General features: G+C 30.3%; 3 protein-coding genes across 3 annotated transcripts in view; 2 read left to right on the top strand and 1 right to left on the bottom strand.

Annotated features, from left to right (window-relative positions):
• Window positions 1-4,391, top strand: part of CTL5 (C-type lectin 5) — a 30,240-nt gene extending 25,849 nt beyond the window's left edge. The window contains exons 4-5 of the mRNA XM_018522666.1: window positions 2,712-2,917; window positions 4,185-4,391. Coding sequence (XP_018378168.1) covers window positions 2,712-2,917; window positions 4,185-4,343 — 365 coding nt within the window. The 3' untranslated portion in view covers window positions 4,344-4,391. The remainder of the gene's footprint in view (window positions 1-2,711; window positions 2,918-4,184) is intronic.
• Window positions 4,392-9,337: 4,946 nt separating this feature from the next.
• On the top strand, window positions 9,338-17,819 carry LOC108771011 (Sister of Yb). The gene is made up of 20 exons (XM_018522852.1): window positions 9,338-9,376; window positions 10,532-10,743; window positions 10,898-10,940; window positions 11,018-11,211; window positions 11,321-11,598; window positions 11,976-12,178; window positions 12,272-12,416; window positions 12,495-12,579; window positions 12,663-12,827; window positions 13,004-13,159; window positions 13,814-13,966; window positions 14,047-14,290; window positions 14,391-14,537; window positions 14,676-14,857; window positions 14,963-15,088; window positions 15,157-15,305; window positions 15,369-15,542; window positions 16,957-17,128; window positions 17,335-17,514; window positions 17,590-17,819. The coding sequence occupies exons 2-20, from the start codon at window positions 10,678-10,680 to the stop codon at window positions 17,809-17,811; spliced, it is 3,084 nt and encodes a 1,027-aa protein (XP_018378354.1). The 5' UTR covers window positions 9,338-9,376; window positions 10,532-10,677; the 3' UTR covers window positions 17,812-17,819.
• A 2,391-nt stretch (window positions 17,820-20,210) lies between these two features.
• On the bottom strand, window positions 20,211-22,861 carry LOC108771012 (mitochondrial transcription termination factor). Its single transcript, XM_018522853.1, has 5 exons — window positions 22,161-22,861; window positions 21,801-21,897; window positions 21,312-21,465; window positions 20,677-21,006; window positions 20,211-20,589 (listed from the first exon to the last, which is right to left on the bottom strand). The coding sequence occupies exons 1-5, from the start codon at window positions 22,746-22,748 to the stop codon at window positions 20,211-20,213; spliced, it is 1,548 nt and encodes a 515-aa protein (XP_018378355.1). The 5' UTR covers window positions 22,749-22,861.
• Window positions 22,862-24,397: the final 1,536 nt, after the last annotated feature.

Here is a 24,397-nt window from a genome sequence, read left to right on the forward strand (position 1 = left end):
ATAATCCACGTCGAAAGTCGTAATAAATCATTGCACGAAAATTTTCACGAGTTAATTCCATTTTTTCGCTGAGACACAATTTTCAAGTGACTGTAAACAATACAAATCGCGCTCAAATAACAAAACGTTTTGAAGAAAGTTATGGTAAAAAATGTCAAATTTTCTAGTGGAAACGTCCGATGGCACCTGACAACACTCACAATCAGTGTTGCCAAGGCTCAAAATATAAGTAGTGCCCCTCGTACGTCTACCGTACTTAGTATAGTCTGTTCTGCCCACGCACGAAACATTTTGCGGTTATTTCCTGATACCCTGTAGAAAGCAGTTTTGTTAATATAGAATAGGATTTTGTATTTAGATCTTACAAATCTTGACTTGTTAAGAAGAGCCATTCACATGTTCAAATGGAGAATTACTCGGGGTTGACTAATTGTACCTACATTCAGAATAAGTGCATTTAAATTTTTGGATTATTAAGCCTAATGTTATACCATGAAAAAAGCAGCCGAAACGTCGGAAATATATCTACAGGAGAAGAATAAAGGAAAATTGTTGAGAATAACGTAACAGGGTGTTGCAACATACAGGTCAGTATGACGGGTTGCCCATTCGTGCAGGCGCGCGAGATCATTCACAATTGCGTAGACTTCGGCGGTACACACTTTTTTTTCCAATAAAATTCATAGCATATCAAATTATGATGCAATTATGGCGAAGTTCCGTAGAAATAGGTTAAAACAGAAGCCGAAATGACAAGATATAGGTTATAAAAACGAATTTTATCGTGAAAACGAAGCATGTTTTCCTTGCAAAGATTGCAAATAGGTTGCGCAATGTATTTGCAACTATTATTAAAAATAATTCTTTCATTATTACTGAATATAATTTGAAATACAATTTGTGATATAAATAAAATAAATGCAGAAAAAGAACTAATCAATATATATATATTTTATATTATATTTATTATATTATATTTTATACTTAATTGCAAATTTTATATGCAGATATACATATTTTTTAAATTTTACATATGTAGACATATATTTTACACTTTTTCGTAAATATACATTTTACATTTTATACAGGTACGCCTTTTTGTACGTATTCTTAACTAGTGAAATGAAAATAATAAGAAACTCCACGCATTGTATTTCATTTTCTTTGAAATATTCAAAGAATTTTTTTATCCAAAATATTTCAAAAAATTATGAGAATTGATTATAAAGTTCGAAAAATCTTGTCGCATGGCGGCGACAACAAATGTTTCAACGAACATTATAATTCCTAATAGCTCCTGCACACTGGACGTGAAAATACTTACCATGTGGCAAAATGCGACGCGGTAACCAATATGTAAGCTTATACAACTCCTAACATGTTCATTGGTTCTTTAAGGCTTCCTTACACTTATAGCACAAAAGTATTTCTGTAACGTTGCACGAACATAACATTGAAACATTGAAACTATCGCAGTTACGTTGCGTAATGTTTCTGAGAAGTCTCTGCAAAGGTTGCAACAACATAAAAACGTCCGCTTCGGTCTGCAAGAAACGTTTCTGAAACATTACGGAAATGTTTGTAAAAATTTTCGGTGATGTTGGTGCAATGTCCTGTTTAGTTTTATTTGCAACATTGCAGAAATGTAAAAGAAATGTATATATGCGGGCAGGGCTAGGCAAAATACATTATTAAATTATTTAAAATGCAAAATACTGTCAATTTTAATTAGTATTTGGATTACAAAGTACAACATATTTTCAACCTTTTGATTTAGAATATTAATTATTTAAAATCGAAAGACTGAAAATAATTTGTTCTTTATAATTCAAAAACTAATTAATATTAGGTAACTTCGGGAAATACGCCGCGCTGAGATTTACGCCGCAGAAGTCAGAAAAAAAATAAAAGAAGTAGTAATTTTCCGGCAACTACTCTGTTACATGCCTTTATGTTATTAGTATTGTGTTATGATTTCAGTTTCTTACTATCAATATTAATGAAATTATTATGAGTTGAATCGATTTGCCGGCCCCGGTCTCTTTTATTTTTCACATAAGTATATTATCATTTTTATAATATAATTGTGCATTATTTTAAGGTTTATAAAATTTAAACTCATTAATTAGATACTTAGATTATTGACCTCCATCTAATTTCACCTTGCCAAAATATATTTTTTAAACTAATCAAAATCATAATGTGTTTTTCTTAAAATACGTTCGGTTATTTTTGAAACCCCGTTGGAAAAATATTTTTGCAATATTTTTTTTTCTCTTTTTTCCTGAATATTTCCAATTTCTCGATTTTCGTACTTATTTATTCTTTTTTCTGAACTTTTGGCATATCGATTGAAAGAAAAATTGTTTAAATTCTGTGCATTACACGCAAAAACATAAGCGATTGAAAACGTTGAGGTAACATATGACATGTGCTCCAAAATCTTGAATATAGTGCGTTAGTTGAGGGTTAAATTTATCTTTATATGCTCATTAGCCAAAATAATTCATAGAGCATTTGAAGATAAATTTAAGAAAGCCTTAAATATAACGCCTGACTATGAAGATAACGGATATAAGTATCAAAGATGAGTTTTTAAACATCTGATTACAACGTCAATTCCTAATAGCCTCAATTTCTGCATTTTGAGTTGTTTAATATAAAAAACTATGCCAATAAGTTACGTTAATAAAGTTTTATTGTTTAATCAGGAAATGTGAGATATATTTGGACATCGGGCCGTAAGTGCAACTTCAACGGTTGCGATCGACCTGATCTTCAGCCCCAGAACATTAATGGGTGGTTCTGGTCTGGATCTGGTGCCAAGATTGGTCCAACGACTCAACGTAATTCCGGAGACTGGAGCAACACAGGAGGATATGGTCAACCGCAACCAGACAACCGTGAGGCTGCACAGGTAAAGTTTATTTTTGTCAAGAAAACTTTACTTCGAAGTATTTAGAAAGTAATGGCTCTAATACAATGGGCGTAATTTGTACAAACTCTCACACGTGTTTAGCAATTATGTTAAATGTAATTTTTTATTTTTAATATGATTTAATTTTTAAATCATTTTAAAAGAGATTTTAAATAAATTTGAAAATGTAAAGAAAGTCTAGTTGTAACTTCACTAAGCATGGTATCCGATTGCAACGCGTTTTCTTTCGGCCGACATATCCCGTGAAACTCTGATTTATATTCCCGTAAGGTATTAGAGTGAAAGTGCTTTCGACATCTCCAGATTTATTGGCGCTGTCATATATGTGACCTTTAATCATTTTTATTAGCATCTCGTTCTCGTGACTTCCCACTATCAATTAGATATAAAAGTTACTTAAGATTATGCAACTTTTGATCTTTCAAAACTTTATAAAAACACCTTAAGAAAAATTGAGATGATGTACGCTTAGAATTTTACAATTTTACACAGTTTCTTAAAAGCTTTTATTTTTTAATGTTAAAAGTATACGTTTCAAAGTAAACATTTTACTTAAATATATATATTTCATTTATGAATGCAAAGAATTATTCGTAATCATATAGGAAGTTATATTTTTGTTTCAAAATTGTGTAAATCATCATTAGTTTTTTAACAATCAAAGTATTTTTTATGTAATGATGTCTTTTAATTAATATCCCATATAGCACATATTGCAGCAATGTTTGCAATATTGCTGGAATATTATTGAAATAATTTGTGGAATGCATCAAGTTCCAAAAGCACACGGAAAGATCGATTTTACTGAAGTATCTATAATTTAGCAATACAAATACAGATCTGAAAATAATTACGTAGGAATCTCAAGTAAGAGCAATACTATAAAAAGTTTTGACATTCTAGTAACAAGTTTGAGCGTTCTACATAATTATTTTGATGATCTAAAAAAATTGGGCGTTCCCCAGCAAGGACATAGACAGTGTGTAACACAGTGAATTATTTCATCCTTTTTTAACGTAGGCAAACGACAAAGATGTAATGAATTGATAGAAACTTCTTCCCTCCGAAAAAAATTCCATGATACGTTCATGCAGATTTGTGTCTAGCTAAATTTTGAGGTACTTTAGCAAAATTGATTTTTCCAAAAATTTTGAAAGAAAGGCTTAATAGAAACACATTATTTCAACTTCAGTGTCTTCTTTTCGAAGAAACTTTAAATTGCTTATTTAATTTTTTTTATTTGTAGGGTAACGACGAATCCTGCCTGTCCATCTTGAACAACTTCTACAATGACGGCATCAAGTGGCACGACGTGGCCTGCCACCATGTGAAACCCTTCGTGTGCGAGGACAGCGATGAGCTTCTCAACTTTGTCGCATCCCGAAATCCAGGAATCCGTCTATAAACGGATCCGATAAACGGACTCGGGCGAGCGGATCACCACATCGTACATCAAAAGTACGATAATTTTGAACACGACGATATTTCACGCGTATCGCGTATTTTCCCTCTTCGTCGTACGTTTATTATTTATAATTTACACTAACCGATACTATCTCTCTTTAACGGGCCGCGATTGTAGTGCTACGCAATTCACCGTAAAAAAATTGATTGGTAGCTCGAAGTAGGCGGTAAATGCATTTTTAGTGTTGTATACGCGTAAATTTCTTGTAATTTCCTTTTGCATCCCTTTCGTACGTGAATAAATGCATTTTCTCATTTGTATATTTAAGATCTTGTTATTTCTTTTAGACCTATGTTCCTTTTTTTCACGTTTTGTACAGCTGAAGTTCGAGTTAGAGGATTTTTTGACGTATAATAAATACAAACTTACCTTTTTAAAAAAAGGTAAAAAAGGCGCTAAGAATATCCCAAGTAGAAAAAACACACAAACCAAAAATTAGTCAGAAATTGGCCAGGAATTCTAATTATTAGCTAGTTTCTGGCTAGTTTGATTGGCCAGAAACTGACAAGTTTGGACGACGCTTGCTTTGCCAATAACTGGACAGTAAAACTAGTCAATTTCTAACAAGATTTTGACTGGTATCTGCCCACTTTTTGATTATTTTTTAAAGAGTTTCTATCTAGTTTCTTAATTTTTTTATGAACAGTTTTTAAGCAGTTGATAACCATTTTCAAAGCAGTTTATGGCTAGTTTCTGATCAGATTTTAACTAGTTTTATAATAAATTTTTTAGTCGTTTTCTAACTAATTTGTGACTAATTCTAACTAATTTTCTGAGAAAATTCTAAATAGGTTTAACCTATTCGGGTATGTGAAGTTAGCACCCCAACTATAGTACTCAGGAGTTCTGATTAGAGTTCCCGTTTCTTTTTGACGAGACAAAGAGTTCTATATATTTTATAACAAGAGTTCCGCTTAATAAGTATTTTTAAACAATTTTTTAAAAATGAGGTGCTACCTTCTTATCGAAAATCGAGATCCAATAGTTCTGAGCGGCCCAATAGCTTCATTTCGTGAATACCTAGAGTTCCTGATACATAAAAAATATTTTTGAAAAATTAAAAAAAAATTAAAAATTTTTGAAAAATTAATTTTTAGATACAATAGTTCTGAATAGAGTTCCTGTTTCCTTTCAATAATACGAAGAGTTCTCTGTACTTTTTAACTCGATTTCCTCTAACTCGATTAACTCTATTTCCTTAATAACAATTTTTAAACAATTTTTAAAAAATGGGGTGCTAACTTTTTATCGAAATTCGAGCTCGAATAGTTCTGAGCAGCTTAATAGCTTTATTTTGTGAATACCTAGAGTTCCTAATACATAAAAAACAATTTTGACATACAACAAAATTTATAAAAAAAAAAAATTAAAAAATTTTGAAAAAATTTTTTTATACAATAGTTCTGTCACATATTAATTGTCATTCTGTCCATTTCGGAGAGTTCTAAGCGATTAAAATCAACACAGACCCAAAAATAAAAGAGATATGTACTTAAAACAAAATTTGAAAAATTGGTTGCAAAAGCACATATCTCCTTATGTGTGTGTGTGTGTGTAGCCATTCAATCGCATTTTCACCTAATACTTTTCGTCAGGGCTCGTCGAGAACTGCCCAGAATGTCAGTCAGAACTACTCAGTACTCTCAAAAAATTTTCGACGTCGAACTTAGAAAATTTTCAGTGATAGAGTTCAAATGTTCCCATATCTCGAAAACCGTTGGCTCAATCGCTTTTTCACCTGATACTTTTCGTTAGAGCTCGTCGAGAACTGCCCAGAAAGCCGATCAGAACTACCGAGTACTCTCAAAAAATTTTCTCTTTATCTCGAGAGCGAGAGCGAGCGAGAGGGAGCGATAGAGAGCGAGGGAGAGAGAGAGAGAGAGAGAGAGAGAGAGAGAGAGAGAGAGAGAGAGAGAATACTATTTATTAATGTCCTGGCCACCAAGAGCCGTGGACAAATCATGATAACATCCTGTTGTTACAAATTTCCGAACAGGATGTATACAAGTTATTACTACATACTTAACTACTCTCTGCGGAGATGGCATACTATACATATACAGCAAATAAAATAAAATATCTTAAAAATATCGCATGTTGACGCAGTTTGTGTGATACGATCATTATCTATAATCTAAAGAAAAATATATTACAAAAACCGACTCTTTATACTATACTAAAAGCTACTCTTATAAGTATAAATTAATCGCTATGGTCGGCGCTGAATAGAGACGCGAAAAGATTTGTGCGAAAAGAAGCAAGAGAGGCAAGACCACGCAGACGAGGCGACAGTGAGCTCCAGAATTTGATGGCTGTAATCCAGAATGAGCGAGCGTAGAGGTTTGTGCGAGAGGTAGGAAGCATGAATTGGGAGGAGTTTAGACGAGATAACCGGCGAAGTGAATCATTAATTAAAATAAATTTAGATGAAAGGTATGACGGCTGGGAAGTAGTGATTATTTGATACGCGAGATTACCCTGGAAGTACTGTCTTCTCGATGTAATGGAAAGCCAGTTTGCTCTCTTTCTATATGGCTTTAATTTAAGAGCTTTAATTAGAGAGAGAGAGAGAGGGGGGGGAGCGAGAGAGAGAGTGAGTGAAGGAGAGAGAGGAAGAAAGAGAGATGACGGAAAGAATCGTGAAGTTGGAGAAAGAAAGAAGGGGAAGTACGGGGGAACTGGCGAAGTTCATAAAAAGGAAGAGAGGGGGGAGAATCGGAAGATGGGAAGATGGAAGAGGTTTTTAGGAGCAGCAAAAAGACGTTGAGATCACCTGTCAAAAGGGGGGAGGAAGGAGAGATGAAGGAAATATTAAAGGAATTGAAGGAATTAAAGGAAATGAGAGTGGAAATGAGAGAGGGCTTGAAGGTAATGAGTAAAGAGATAAGAGAGGTAGCAGAGGGACAAAAGGAATGGATGAGAAAGGAAATGGAGAAAGTAAAAGAAGAGTTAAGAGTGAAAGAAGAAAAATACATATTTCTTACTGTATATTTTAAGTAAGTTTCCGAAATCTATTTTTTATTTAAAATAAGAAATAGCCTTCGAAAACCTATTTAAAATAAAAGACAAGTTATTTTTATATTTTAAATAAATATATGCATTTTCAGACCCTATTTCTTATTTTATATTTTAAATAATTTCTTGTGACCTATTCCTTATTTAATATTTTAAATAAGTTTTTGGACCATGTTTTATATTTTTCATTTCAAATAAGTCGTATCAGTGATTTTACCGACTCCTACGATTATAGGGGAAAGTGGACGAATTGTGCGCACCTAAGGGATATTTGTTTTCTTGGAATGGTTTTCTAAGTTCCCCAAGCAATATAATAGCGTTTTCGGCCCGGCCAGGTTTGTACCAACCTGGGTTGGATTAATTGCCTTTTGTGTTCTCCTATTGGTAGAGCGAATGACGTCAACCAATAGGAAAGATTAATCCAACCCAAGTTGGTGCAAACCCGATCGGGCCGAAAACGCTATAATAAGTATGGAAATAGAAATTATAAACATTCTTCTATCATTACGTAACCTTATCTTGAACAGATTTTCATTCAATAAGGTTGTATTTGGCAAAAAGGAAAAAACGGAAAAGCAAAAAAATTTCTCGCGCGTCGGGTAATTGTGTGCAAAACAAAAGTCGTAAGAAATGAATGAATTGTGGAATGTTGACATAGAAATCAGAACATACATTCATTATATTGCAATACCCAGTGAGAAATGATAATGGAATCGACATCGAATCGATGTCGATTCGACATCGAAATCATCAAATCGACGTCGATTCGATATCGATTTCATTGTCATTTCTCACTGGGTATAAATATATATTAAACATATTTTAAATGTATATTATATATATTAAGAAAAAATATAAAACTAATACAATAATAATGCACATAGACTTTGGCAAAATGAAATGGCAAAATAAAATAGTAATGTCAAAAAGAAACGAAAAAACTAGTGCTAGTCATACAGTATACGGAAAATGGGCAATTGTGCGCATTTTAAACCGCTTGCGCACAGTTGCCCGCCGCGATCTGACTCGGTACGAAATACGAATTACTTCAACAATTCCTAATCAAACTTAATAAATAACAGCTTAAAAGATGCCCATAATAACGTACTTTAATAACGTATACAGTTTTAAACAAACAAATTAAAAATACGGACTTACCACCTTATTTTCTGAATGTTAAAATAACAAGAAAAGATGTAATTTCACTTTTTTGTATTTCTCTGGCTAGCGATGTATTTACGTCGTATCTTTTGTAATTATATCTTAAGAGGACGACTTCCTGCGTGAAAATTTCACCACGGTGATGTCTTCATCTATTGGGAAAGTACCAAACCAGGATGCGCACAATTACCCGCTGCGCACAGTTCCCCCACTTTCCCCTATATTTTAAATAAGTTTCTGGAACTTATTTTATATTTTTTATTTTAAATAAGCCGTATCAGTTATTTTATCGAGTCCTGCTTTTAAAGCATTTCTAACGAAATCTCATATAACATTTTTTTCTTTTTTCCATTGCACAGATTGCACTTATATGATATGCTTCCCCAATTAATTTTTAAATAATAAAGTTATTCAGAAAATTAATTTCAAATTTTATTAACTGATTTTGTTAAATGATCTAGGGCACGGTCAACGCGATGCTACAAATGCTTGAAGCGTTTTTAATTGATCAGTTTGTAAAATTCTTTCTTCTAATGGTCCATCAAACGCTTCAAAACATTTCTAGTGACTTTGACCACAGCCCTAGAGAGAGCTGCTTGCAAGGACACCATGTTATCTCTTCCACTATGGTCCACAGTCTATACCAGTCTATACTTCATAAGAGGTTTGTTTTCTGTGGCTGAACTAGTGTACACTTTTGGAACTTGAAGTGAGATGGGTATATGTTTGATATTTGTTGAAAGTGAGGAAGAGAGTGCTAGTGTGCAGGAACAAAACAGGCCAAAGGTTTATATGTAGTATGTACGTTTGTTTTGCTCAATGAGATCGTTGAGATTAGTTGCTTTCTGTTTACACCGATTCTCAGATAATTCTCACTTGTGATTTCATAACTCAGTTGAATGCTCGTTCCTTTTCATTCTAATAAGTGAGATTTAATTGAGTTTTTGCTTATAATCTGTACAAGATCGAGACCAGTGTGCTTTAGTGAGTCTCGTAAACTCACTTTAGTGAGGTTATGAACCAGTGTTGTCATGTAATAACTTTTTATATGCTACGTTCCAAAACGTCTTCTCCGAGGAAGATTTTATTTTACACGCTATGGTATACATCACGTGTACTATATGTTTCGAGTAAAATTTTCCTTGGAGAGGAAGTTTTGGAACGTAGCCACAGTAAGGAAATAATGATATCAATGATATTGTTTGAATGTTTTCCATTTGATAATACAAATCGATACAAGTCGACACGAGCGTTCTATCCACGTTGTTCTATCCTTGTGGACATTCAGAGAATCATAAAGATAGAACGACAATTGTATCGACTTGTGTCATCATATGGAAAGCACTCAAAATCTAAGTATGAAATATTCAGTGATACTTGACTTGCTTCAGACTCAGTTTCACTTGTATGTAAATGGAAAACAACTATATTGTCAACCGCGATATTTATAGTCGTCTCCTTCGTGTCTTTTCCTCTGTCTTCTATTATTGTGTGAAATTTTGGTCCTGGGACGTCGGTAATCAGTATTGTGGGATTTAATTGAATATAACGAGGATTGATCTTAATGGGCTCGACCGAAGTTCACATCAAAGGTACGATTTCACAGCAGTGTAAAGACTAGAGAAAAAAAAAGAGACCTATTTGAAAATTCCGAGGTTTTCTTATATACGAAAATAGAAGTGTCCTCCATCCATGGCAATAATCAAAGATTATGCTGTTCATAGCGATTTGCTATTGATTATTCTTATTGTTAGCAGAGATCTAATTTGAGATTATTTCTTTATTTACAACGATTATTGTATTATGCTATTTCGAATCGTTGCAGATCTTGAACTAAAGTCTTCTCGAGTTAGCACATTATTGTCTCGAAGAAACTTATATTCTTTTTACAATTTTATTTATTAAATATATTTTTCAAGAGAAACACTTCTCACATGTGTCGAATTTTTCAGGTTATATTTGAATGTGTATATTTGGATATTTAATGATTCGAAAACGTTGGTAAAGAGTGATCGCGAAGTTCTTGTAATCAAAAATTTGAAAAGAGACTGAAGGAAATAACTTACAATCACAATCTTTTTTATAAATCTGCCAAACAATGCCGGTTCCTGTTAGAAAAAGGATTTCTGTTAAAGCCTTAACAACTACATATAATAATCCAAAGGTAAGATAAAGTGTCACACGAACAAAATAGAAACATGAACTGAAAAAAGTAAAAAAGCAACTTATATGTATCATATGTTAATGAACCAAATTAAGTAAAAAAAAAAAATTTTTTTAATAGAATTGTAAACTATTACAAATTCTTTATTTTTCAGAACTCTAAATCTTTTCAAAAGATGAAGTTTCATAAGCATCAAGGTAATGTTCATAAACTGAATATTTATTGGTGTGTTAAATAAATTGAATCATTTAATTATTATATCTATTTTGTTTAGTTTTAGATACCATTCCTGCTACAGCTAAAGCAATAAAAATAAGAAATGTACAAAATCCATATTGCATGAGAGCTTATGAAGTTGAAAAACATACAGAAACACTCTGTACGATTGAGGAAAGGTTATTAAGTTTTATGAAAACAAATGAATTTTTGAAGAGAAAATCTAATACAGAAGATGCTCAAATTGGTGACGTAAGTTTTATTATATTGCAGTTGAATGTTAATAGTCTAATATCTTATACAAATATTAGGTTTCTCTTAATAAGATGTAACTAATCTTTAACTAATATTTATCTCGCAGATGGTTCTTATACAACATAGTTTTGAAACTGGGATAAAATTACCATCAAGTGTTTGTCGAGGTTTAATAACTTGTATTAAAAAAGAGTATGGGATGTATTATATAATTCTTTTAGTGGATCATGGAATTAGTATGGGATTAACTAGGGATAAATTTCATATACTTCCAAAAAATCTTATCCCTGATAAATATTTAACGAAAACTGTTGGTGTATATGATATTATGCCAATCTGCATGAGAAGAAGCACTATTTTAAATGGTTGCAACACTATAGCAGTGTAAGTTTTCTCTGTTACAATCGGTTTTTTGATCTACTTAAAAAGGCATGTTAAATATCAATTATATCAATTAAAAATTGATATAAGTTTTTTATTGCTTCTTCCGTGATGCTAATTGAGTATCTTACAGTGTTTACTTCGTGAATAGTTATCATTGCATGTTTTGATAGCTATGTCTATATTATATACGTCTACCAAGGAGTTCTAGTAACAGTCTAATTAATTGTATAATCGTATACATATATATATATATATATACATTATATTGTCATATTTATAAGCAAGTATAATAAAAAGTAAAAAACAAAAAGCTAAATAGCGCACATCTGTGATGTGTAATAAAATAAAAACATTCAAAAGATTGCAATTACCCAAAGTGTTGCAGAAAAGTGGACCGAGAAAGCAATTCAATTTACAAAACATCTTCTCAGTGCATGTAAAATTGTATACTTTGATCATTTAATCACGAACGAAAGTAATGGAATAGAATACGGAGAATTCTATTTTATCATTGATAATGTTGTCATGTCATTGAGTGAAGCTTTATTTCTTAATTATCATGCAATTTACATAGAAGGAGGTACGTGAATTTCATAAGATTTTCCTGTAATAAATCAATTAAAATAGATTGAATAACATTCAAATAACATGCAATTTCATAATTTATATCTAGAATTATTAAAACTAGTTGAAACACACTCACAACTTAAAGAAAAACGATGGTACATTTTATATGTAAAGTTTTCAAGAAATAAAGAAAAAAGGTACAATGTAACACGCATCAAAGGAACTAATACTCGCACAAAATTCTTTCTCAGGTACATGTTTATATAAATATATATGTAATTATATATAGAATTATTCACGTTTCTTATATTTCTGATATTTGTTATCAGAGAGAAGATTTTATTACAGAGCTCAATAGACTGTGACATCTTAAGTGATATTACAGACCTCAGATATCCCAAAGGAATACATCAGGTATATAAGTATAAATATATTTTGATTGTTTAAGAGTATAGTAAGAATATAATTTGAAATATTTTTCTGTTTTTCTTCTCTAGGGTTGGGATGAGAACATCAAATCTTCCAGACCAAGAAAACTTCAGTCTTACGTATGGCCAGCTATAAACAATGGATTAAACGTCGTTGCTATTGGATCAACACAGTGTGGTAAAACGAGCGGATGCGTAATGGCTGTTTGCGGTCAAATAGCTTTGCGTTTACATGTAAAATATTTTTCGTATTTTATATGAGTACCATAAAGAACTTAATCATCTTTCCAAGCATAGCTTGAGCAAAATATTTTTCTTAAAAATTTATGTAAATAAAATTTGCATATACATACATGTATGTGTATAAAAAATCTTTATTTTAATTGATTAAAATAATTAATATCTTTCAGGAAATACGTAGTGGAACTCAGCCGTTAGCATTGATTTTATGTGCCTCGTCTTATGAAGTAATTTCCGTTCAATCTTTGTGTGAGTCGTTTCTGCGAACTTTTACTAATATAAAATGTGTTGCTGCATTTAATGGCAAGTCGGATAGATCAGTAGCGGTAAATTTATTGATATTTTCACAGTAATGTTCAATATCTTCTTCACCTTTTTGGTATGATCGTCGATTTAATCGACAGCCACTAGGCGTTCACGTACGACTGCGCGTCAATCATTTGATTTGAAATAAAACATACATATACGTTATTATTGATTTTCATTTTATCTATCTAAATATATATATATTTTTATATTACCGTTAGTTTCTTTAAAAAAAAAAGATATACACATTGTATGTAACAAAAATGACAAAAAACATAATACACAATATCGCAGAAAATATAATGTCGGTTTAGTTGTAATTTCACACTTTGAAACATTTATTATACCAGTTTTTTCTAAATTGAATTTTACTTATTTGTTTTTCTACTAATAAAATAATTTATATTTCATAACTTTTAATTTTTGATTTAAACATATTTTAAGTGTCTTTTCTATTATTACCAATATATGAAAATTTTTGTGCAAATCAATTATTTAGAAAACACTAAAAAAAGATAATATACAGAATATGTATATGAAGATTTCTTCATAATCACAAATGCTATTGCGCCTTATCAACGATTTGGTAACGCTAAGCGGCGAGTATTGTTGTACCGAAAAGGTGAAGAAAATATAAGAAACTATTCTCATTCTTCAATTTTTGTTTCTTTCAGGCAATGATATATAATGGTTGTCAAATTTTAGTGACTACACCGCGATATCTAGTTAGATTCTTAAATAAAAATAAAGGTATATTGTCATTTGATCGACTTACTTGTTTAATACTTGACGATGTTGATGTAATTTTGGAGAATTATTACGATTCGGTTAGTGAACACTTGTAATATATTTAGTATTACTTATCATAGAGATAAAATTTCTAAAATTTTCTAAATTTTTTTAATAGATAGGAGAACTCTTCAAAAAGCACAAGATAATCGAGAATCGTGAACCACAACAGGATGATAGACCAATATTGCAGATAATTTTTTCGGCAACAGTCTGGACGCCCAAGATTAAGAAATTTGTACATCTAGTGATGAATAATCCATATATATGCATCGCGTCATTTATAGAAGCTGTGGTTTTTAAATCTGTAAATCTAAAACTGTGCCATGTAAACACTGGATACAAGAAACAAAAACTATTCGGTAAGAAAACTTATAAATATGAACATTTGGCTGTATCAGCGTTTATTAAAAAATTACAAAATATTATATTTCTAATATTGCGAAATTATTTCAATATTAGATTTATTGTCAAAAAATGAGTACCTTACGATGAGAACAGCGATAATATGTACGAACGCTGAAGAAGCTGAAGACTTAAATACCTTTTTAATTTTGACAAAGAAAACTCTGCTAATTCATGACAAAATGAAATCGTCTGCTATACGAGGTACAATGACAAATTTTAATCGTATTAAGAAATGCTTTATCTTATACTTGACGTTTTATTTTATTGTTGATTTAATTAATGTTTCTTTTTTTGCCTTTTTGACAGTTATATATTAATATTATCTTGTATTCTTTGCAGCTTTACAAGAAAGTTGGATAGCATGTGTTTGTGGCTCCTATCCAGTACTGATATGTACTGATCCAGTCTTATCTGATCTGAATTTTACTAATATTCAATGGCTAATACATTTTTCTGTATCATCAAAATTTAAAAATCAATTCAATTATAGGTTTTCTTTACTTTTAGATAATTTAACGGAGGTAATTATTAAATGAGAACGTAAAATTGATTTTTTATTTTACAGTGTAAGCAAATTATTATACTTATATTAAATATTCTGTAACTAATACCACTATAAATTTAAGGATTCATCTAACTGTAAAATTAGTATTATTGTTGACGAGAACGACACTATACAGTTATTAAGTATAGTAAAAATAATGGAACGAATGAACATTGCAATACAGCCGAAAATATCTGACTACATTCGGGTAAGCTAGATGTTATTTTTCAAAATATTTTTATTATGATTTTTAGTTATAATGAAATATGATTCCAGCAAAAGGCTCTTGAGTTAGAGAGGAATAAGAAAGTATATGCTCTATGTGATAATGTAAAATCATTTGGCTCCTGCCGAACACGAAATATCTGTGTATTTAGACATTGTGTCCTTTCTGAAATTGATGCGCCAATAACAAATATACAAATGTAAGTAATTTTCTATTAGTCCATCGTATTCATTATTCGATATTTTTGAGTTCTTGTTTATAGAGATGATAGAGTGAAGTTGATAGTGACATATATTCACGATACAACACATTTTTCTGCAAGAATTCTTGAACATATTCCACATTCTAATGAATCGAAAAAAATAACATTTTCCAACATAGAGTATATGCAAAATACGGGTAAAATACAAAGTTATTATGCAAATATCGAAAACAGGTATGTACTGAGCAATTTCACAATTAAAAAATATATATATTTGTCCGTATACTCTCTGTGTGTATGAATTTCTATATAGTATATTTTCTTCGTATAATTAATTATAGGAAAATAACAGGGAATGGAAAGTTACTTTTTAAAAGTAACAAGTTACAGTTGCTCGTTACCGAGTAGGAAAAGTAACAACTTATCGTGACTAGTTACCGATTTTTAAAAGTAACTCGTTAGTTACAGTTACCGTTACTTGAGAAAGTAATTTTTCGTTACTTTTCCGTTATTTTTTTTTTTAAATCGACGACCGCCAATCACAGCGGACGGGCCTAGGAACTTCTTTAGTCTCAAATGCACTGTAAAAAATTGTATAAAATTACAACTATTATACTGGACAATTTTGAGATCCACTGTAATGGTTGTAAACATCCACACGTTTGTAAATTTGCAATATGCAAATAAAAATAATTTCTTGGTTTGTAACTAAGCAGATTGTGGAAGTACAATTACAATGTGTATGTGTAGGTGTGTAGCTACAGGAACGATAATATGATAATACGTTTCGCACTATATATTATTATACATTTAACAATAACATGCGAAAAATTTCTGTTATATTACGTAATATTACTAAAATTTGAATAATTACAGAAAATATTCAAAATATCCTGCTATTTAATAATTTTCAATATGAAATAAGATATATTTACACAATAAAAACAAATTTACATAATTTTTGTGGAATGCAAAATTTCTGTAAAATTGCATGATTTTTTATATTTACAGGACTAATCATGTAATCTATTTTATATTTATTATATGTGTAAATTTACGAAATTTTTTTACAGTGTAAGTGGCTTGTGTCGTATCGTGTCCAATCATGTGCAAAATAATGGCCGCAGCACAGACTTTCGCAGGGAGGATCCTGTTTGCCTACAGTTCTGATTGTACACACCACTCATATCAACTGGTGCCTAGTAATTTTTCACTGTTTTGCCAATGAGATTATTTTATTTTTAAATTGGCCAATTAGCGATACATGTGTGCAATATGCGATGTGTGCAATCGGAGCCCTCTCCTTTCGCATAACGCATAGTGCATAAGCGAATCAACTAATCAGAAGCTTTCCTTTCCTCTCATTCCAAGAAAAAGAAGAATTTCGATTGGTTGATTCCCTTATGCACTATGCATTATGCGTTATGCAAGAGTCTGTGTTGTGGCCATGACGATAAAAGTAATTGTAAAATTCGTTACCGTTACCAAAAAAATGTAATCTCGTTACCATTATAATTACTAAAAGAAAAGTAACGCAGTTACTAGTAAAGTTACCAAAAAAGTAACTTGTAACTGTAACTTCGTTACAAGTAACGAGTTACTTCCATTTCCTGGCAAAATAGTATATTTTCTTAATAATCAATTATAGGAAAATGTCTACTTCGACGAATGTAGGTGATATCTGCGTTTTGGAGGAAACTATTGATACATTTAAACGAGTACAAATTACACGCATCAGATATGACAGAGATTATTCTGAAGATGAAATATTCGTAGACGTGAGATGTATCGACAGTGGTATTGTACATGAATACATTAATGTAAGATTATTTTTTATTAGTTTACATTATGTGTGTGTGTTCGAATTTTATATTAAACATTTTCTTTTAACAATACGTATTCTTCAAAAAATAATACAAATGAGCATATTTTATATTAAATATGAGATATGATTATGTGAATTTATGGAAGTATGTTAGTTATAACTTATCTTCTTATAAATGTATTATTCGGTTTTATATTTTAGGTACGTAAGCTAATGCACATCCCAAAGGAATTATTAGATCTCCCAACACATATTGTTGAAATATTTTTAGCTAATTTAGTTCCTTGGGATGAGGAATATATGTGGAATCATTATACTAATGAACAGGTGCACAAGTGGTTCTCAGAAAATTTCGATGAAAGGTCTTATATTATCGGAGAAGTAAGAGTCTTTCATGAGATTATGAAGGAAAAATATGTGGGAGCAAGAAAATATATGAATGTGAATTATTTATAGGTTCGCCTTCATCTTGGAAATACAATATGGTTAGATGATTTAAAAATAGGAACAAAGTTAATTGGTCATCCCGATCTAATAGGATCCTCTTTAAAAAGGGAATTATGCCATGGGAATTTTTCAATTGTGAACAACGATCACTTATCGAATCTATTTGAACTTTACAGAAACAGCGGAATGATAAAAATCAATGGTCATAACCTAAATGCTGCAGATAAATAAATGAAGGAGTCTTTCATTATCATTTATATTTTTAAAAGATTGGATGACTTTAGAAAGTTAATCATTTTTTTTAATGTGTATTTATTAGAAAAAATTGGTATACCATATTGGTACAATATCATTTGTCTATCTTGTAGTGTTTAACTGTGAACATTATACACTAGTGGATGCAAAGTTTTAGGGACTTCTACATATTTTAGGTATCAAAAATGAAGAGAAGTAAAAATAATTACTCCATTTTGTTTGTCATCACTGTTTGCAATTATAACCTCTATAAAGAAGCGAGAAAACAATAAAAATTGTGACCAATCTAAAAATAAATTGTATTTTAATAGAATTATTTTTTAATATTTTTATTATCACTAGAATAGATTTATTAGAAGATACGTAATGTCTCCAGTAAAATATAAGGAAAAACTAACTTCTTGTTTCGGGAAGAAATTAAATCATATTTATTTCTATTAATTTATCATAGCTATGAAATTTCATAAATGGCTTTTTTGTAAGTGTTATTGAAATATATTTCCATATTAATATATTTTGCAAAAATTTCTATTGTTTTGTCTCGCTTCTAACATCACAATCAGAGATTATAAGTCTTTTCGGTGGCTGAACTAGTATTTTTGAAACTTAAAGTGAGATAGATATATATTTAATATTTGGCAAAAATGAGAGTTTTAATGCAGTTTAATATAGGAATAAAAAACATCTTTTATTTATCCTTTTTTTGCGGGATAATATTCTCTGCGAAACTTCTTTTTATTTGTCGAATACGAAAATCTTTCTTATTGTTGGGCTGTTGGTATGTTTCTTTAATAATAAGTACGAATAGATGGGTAATTGTGTCGAGAATGTTATATTGTGCGTAAAATCAAATTTTATTTCTCTAAAAGAAAATTACTCAAAATAAGTGAAAAAAGGCCCAAAGACTTTATATCCACATACTCGAGAGTAAATTTTTTGAAACTATATTAATTAAAATATATGTATTAATAAATTAAGATTGCCACAGACCTAGAAAACAAAGAAGTCAGGGAAATTGAAATTGCAAAACCGGGAAAAGTTAGGAGCAAAAAATACAAGAGACTGGAATTTTAAACTTTGCTCATAAAATTTGCTTAAACTGCTCCTATTCTAAATAATTTTTATAATTCTTTAATTAATATATCTGACGTTTATAGTCAAATATGTTAAAAACTGCACTTCAAATGATTTTTTCAAAATAATTAAAATTTATACTTTATTCATTAATTTCATTTGATTGCTCTTTTTTGTCATAACTGCGTTCTTTTTTCTAATACTAATTTATTTTTTGTTAGCTTGAATTTGCCCCCAAAATTTTATTATGCTACTAAACTTTTTTTGAGTTTTCAATAATACAAGCTAGTTTTCTTATAATTCTTGATTCTAAATGTTACAATTTTTAATATTTTTGAATATTAAAAAATTGTAACTGTGGCAACCCTATTAAAATATATGTATTAATAAATATATGTATATGTATTAATAAATAAATGTAAAAGAAATGAATGTAAAAAAATAATAAGTATGAATAGATGGGTAACTGTGTCGAAGATGTTATTATGTGCATAAAATCAAATTTTATTTCTCTAAAAAAAAATTACTCAAAATAAGTGGAAAAAGGCCCAAAGATTTTACATCCATATAGTCGAGGGTAAATTTTTTTGAAACTATATTAATTAACCCTTATCATATTAATATGGGTAACTAGTGATCGAGTGATTCCTGTTCGTGCAAGTTTCTTTGAGTCTTTCGGTAATTATAAATTATACTACATTTTATTATTTTCCAAAATAAAGAGTCAATATTTATTCTAGAAAGTTGAAAGTATGTTGGTGAATTTTTAGATTTTTTTGAATTATTTTGAAGAGGTGAAAAAAACGAAGAGATTCTAGTGATCCTTGATAGTATGGATGAGGCACCAAATTGTACATAGTATGGTAAGGGTTAAATATATGTATTAATTGAATTAAAAAATATATGTATTGATTAATAAATATACGTATATGTATTAATAAAAGAATGTAAAAAAATGAAGTATTTTAATTTAACAAAAAATGGAAACCTAATAAAATATCAACTTAGCAAAACTATCTGTTTTCATCTTTAAATCAATCACAGATTATGAATGTAAGAAGTAAATGAACTACTTATAAGAAATTCCAGAACATATAATGTTATATTATTTGGTAAATGATGATTAATCATGTTTTACTCGATATTCCGAGTTGTATTAATAATATAGTTAAAAGATTTATTTGCTTTTATTCATTTTATTTCATATTTGCTTTATATTTTTAATTTATATAGATACATTCTTATACTTCAGTTTGTACATTATAAAAATAGTTAAATTAAAAAAATTTATTCAATAAATATTAATCTGTATTAATATTTTTCGAATTGTGTGATTTGAGTTTTACATACCGATCTATACATTTTTGCTCACATATTAATAAATTGATTCTTGGTGGTATACCGTTTTCTTTCAGTATTTCAATTCGCTTACGTAACGTTTCAATATTAAAATAAACAATTTTTGGACGACTTAATATGTCATCACCTGTTATACCATTTTGTTGCAACAAATCGATCAATTCAGTCAATTTTTTAAATTTCACTCGTAAAATAGATGGATATTTTGTAATTGCTTTTTCAAGAAGCTTTTCCTCAACATTTAATGTGTTGATTAAGTAATTCTTAACGCTTCCATGTTTTTGCAACAATTTCTGCCGTTCATCATTCATCTCTACATACCTATGAAAAATAATCAATTAGGGATTTGTTTGCGTATATTATGCTATATAAATTTTTCTATACACTATTTTTGTAAATTTTACATACTGATCAAAGATTCGCTCAGATTGCATTAGCACAGTAAGTTTTGGAGCAAGATTTGCCTTCTTTAAAATCGCAATTCGATTCTGTATAGTATCTATATTGAAATAAAAGATTCGTGCATGCCGTAATATTTCATTGCTAGTAACGCCATTCTGATGTAGTATATTGACTAACTGATCCAATTTCGCTATATTCACCCGTAAAATATTTGGTACTTTCTGGACCATTGAATTGAGCATTTCATCGTCGACTTTCAACTTATTTTGCAAATAGTCGCTAACATTTCCATAATGTTGCATTAAGCTACGTTCCACCTTATTCTTTTGAATGGCCCTACATATAAACAATATTTTATGATATTCCTCTATTTTTTGATATTCCAATATATATGCAATACATTTGTTTAAATATCTGTTTTCATTTTGTATGAATTAAAGAATAAATAAATATTTATATATAAATAAATGCAAAAAGTTAATAAAAACTAAGTTATTAACCAAGAAGTTAATAAAATGACAATATTTGAAATGTAATTTTTTAAAATAAAAATAATTTGATACAATATAGAATTTCATAAAAAAATATAATGAAAAATATTAGAAATAAGATATTTTTCATATTCTATCTTATTAACTTACCTTAATATAACTTGAAGCGAACATCGTATAGCCCACGTTTTCATCTTTAACCTTCCCGTATCTTGATATAATTCACATCTATGACGTATATGATTTTCACTGTATCGAAGAACCCATACGTCTTTTAATATATCTTTATTTTTTATATTATATTCTACACAGAATGTAAAGTTATTTAAAATTAATCTTTTTAGAGACAACATATAATTTTATATTTTATACTACTAATTTACTTATCACAAATATGTACACGGGTTGCTATGAATGTTTTGCTACATGCAATATTTATTGGAAGACAAATAAGTATTTGTGACCATTATGTAGAATGTAAAAAAGTAAAGCGGAGACAAGCCATAATCTTGTGTATAGCATACTCGCAAGGAAATATCTAATGCCACAAATAATTAAAGCAAATAAAAAATTTTACAGCTGTCTGTAGTATCAGTAATATTATTGAACCTTACTATTCAATTCTACTTATTATCTTACCATACAATATGTTCAATTTTTTATCTATAGATGAAATTGGTATTTTTAATAAGAATGAATTCGGTACTGTTATTTCACATAATTGTTGTATGCTACACTGGAAAAAAATATATAATTTTGTACTCATACAATATGCTATATAACATATCACTAACCAACAATTTCTATTTTAACTCTACTCAAATTTTTTTTCCATAAACAATCAAAGTTCATCTTTCATGTTCTAAGTACATACAAGTTCTTTTCAGAAAAATTTCTTTTTATAGAATGTCTCAAAAATAATTTGCAGTATTGGTTTAAGAGTATTCTATATAATTATATTTGATAACTTGGAATCCCTTAGATTAGTTTTACTTATACCTCAAATTTATGAGAAAGATATTCCAGTCTGTTATATGTATAAGATTCTATATCCTCTTGAGCATAAAGTACATAGTTTGCTAGTTCATCTTGAGTTAAGCATAGCCATGGTACAAGCTGGTTGTTATCTATGTTTAGAACTTTGATACAGTCAAGCTTATCCGCCAGTTTATAGTTTTCGTGCGTCAGTAACCAGATGTTGTCTATGATAGTGTCTTTTTGTATGCCAGCCTTTATTAGATTATAATAATTGTCCAGAATATCTGCCCTAGATCTCTTCTTCAGCTGTGGATAATCCTCGATAACTTTTATGGTATCTATTTTTGTCATACCCAGTAATTCTTGAAGAGTATTCCTTAAGATCCGCTGAATTGGCTTGTAATTCATGAGGTAATCATTGTAACTTGATATCTTACAGGTGTGATCCACTATTTCTACATGCTTGCACAGCATTCTACTCTGCAAAATGGTCTTAACAAAGGGCGAATAACTATTTATGTACATCGGCAGAGTCGGTTTTAAAAAAGGCTGAGGTTGAGCTTTCAGCAAAAGATTCACAATCATTCGTTGCGTCATTTGCCTAGCCATACAGCCTTTCGTCTTATAATACCTTGTATAAAAATACTGTGTTTCTATTATTAGACGTACTTTTTATTAAATATTTTTCGTAAACAATATTATGGAATATTTATTTTCGCATTTTCCAGCACTCATAACCTATACGTATCAAAGAAAATTAGAAATATTATAGTGCACCCTGCGGGACATTTGTACTCACCAATAAATTTAGGAAGTTACAGGTACAATACAATTCATAATTAGCGAGAGCAATTTAATTTATGTATATCCCTATGTAACATCTGCTGTTCCCTCTCATATATTTTTCGTATCATCTCAAATGACAGGAATATAATAATCATGAAGTAAGTATATACACACAGATTTTCAAACAATATATACAGAGAGAAACCTCAGAACGGTCATCCCGGCCTTTATCCTGTATTGGTGCGGCCACAATAGAAGGAATAAGGAATTAGAAATAAGGAATAAAGATTCCAACCTATCAGAAACCGTATATTCCGGTGTATCCGATATCTGATAGGTTAAAATCTTTATTCCTTATTCTTAATTTGTTATTCCTTTTATTGTGGCTGCACTTTAATGCTTCTAACTCCCCATACACTAGCGGCACCAACGTCCATTTTCGAGCTGCGAGAACTACGTACCACGTTTATTTTCGTAATTCGTAACCCGCCATCTCGCCGATAAAATCGTATTAAGCCAGCAGCACACGATGCTTGTTTTCTTACTGGATTGCTAGCTGGATTAAAGCGGGGAGCACAGACTCTTGCATAACGCATAACATATGAGGCATAAGAAATTGAACCAACCAGAGTTCTCTATTACATGGAAGGGAAAGAAACGGAGAACTTCGATTGGTACATATTCTTATGCATTACGTGTTATGCGTATTTCATTCTAAAGATCAAAATTCGAAGAATAAAGTCTGCGAGTGCTGACAGTGCCAGCATCGCAGCCAATACGGTGGCAAGATTCTAATCCAGCTAGCAATCCAGCAGGAAAACAAGCATCGTGTGCCGCCGGCTTTACACACTGTGTATTCGGGTGGCACCCAGTTGGACACGGCCACCGACGAGATATTATTAAAGACCGTTAACCCTGGGCAAATTTTCGGCGGTATAAAAAGGGCCCCAAGGGCCTGGAGGTAATTTAAGAACACTGACATTACCGACAATTGATATAAATTTGCTATTATTAACATAAATATTTAGCTCATGCATTATTAAATTCATGATTTTTTATTACATAAATGTCCCATAAATAAATATACATACTTGTAAAGCTGTAATATCCTACAAAAAATCACAATTTTTTCTCTGCAATTATCATCTTTATTGATAATCGAACTTTGATGATAACATTGAAATCTCAATTTTAAAGAAAAATCGAGTATTATTGAGTTATAAATGCATAAATACATCTATATATACTAAACTAATAAATCATAAAATTAGTACAATATTATCAGTTTTTAACTCTTAATCACTTCAATATTCACAAGGACGCGAACTCCCATAAGGATGTCGGTCTTTAATAGTATCTCGTCGGTGGCTATGTGCTGTTATCGTACGTGTCGTATCTTAGAAGTGTCAATAAAGTGTCAATATGTCAAATTGTTTTGTAAAAAATTGTAAGAGTCGCATGAATTATGGCTG

This window comes from Trachymyrmex cornetzi, unplaced genomic scaffold (genome assembly GCF_001594075.2).
Source record: "Trachymyrmex cornetzi isolate Tcor2-1 unplaced genomic scaffold, Tcor1.1 scaffold138, whole genome shotgun sequence".
In the NCBI taxonomy this organism is placed as follows: domain Eukaryota; kingdom Metazoa; phylum Arthropoda; class Insecta; order Hymenoptera; family Formicidae; genus Trachymyrmex; species Trachymyrmex cornetzi.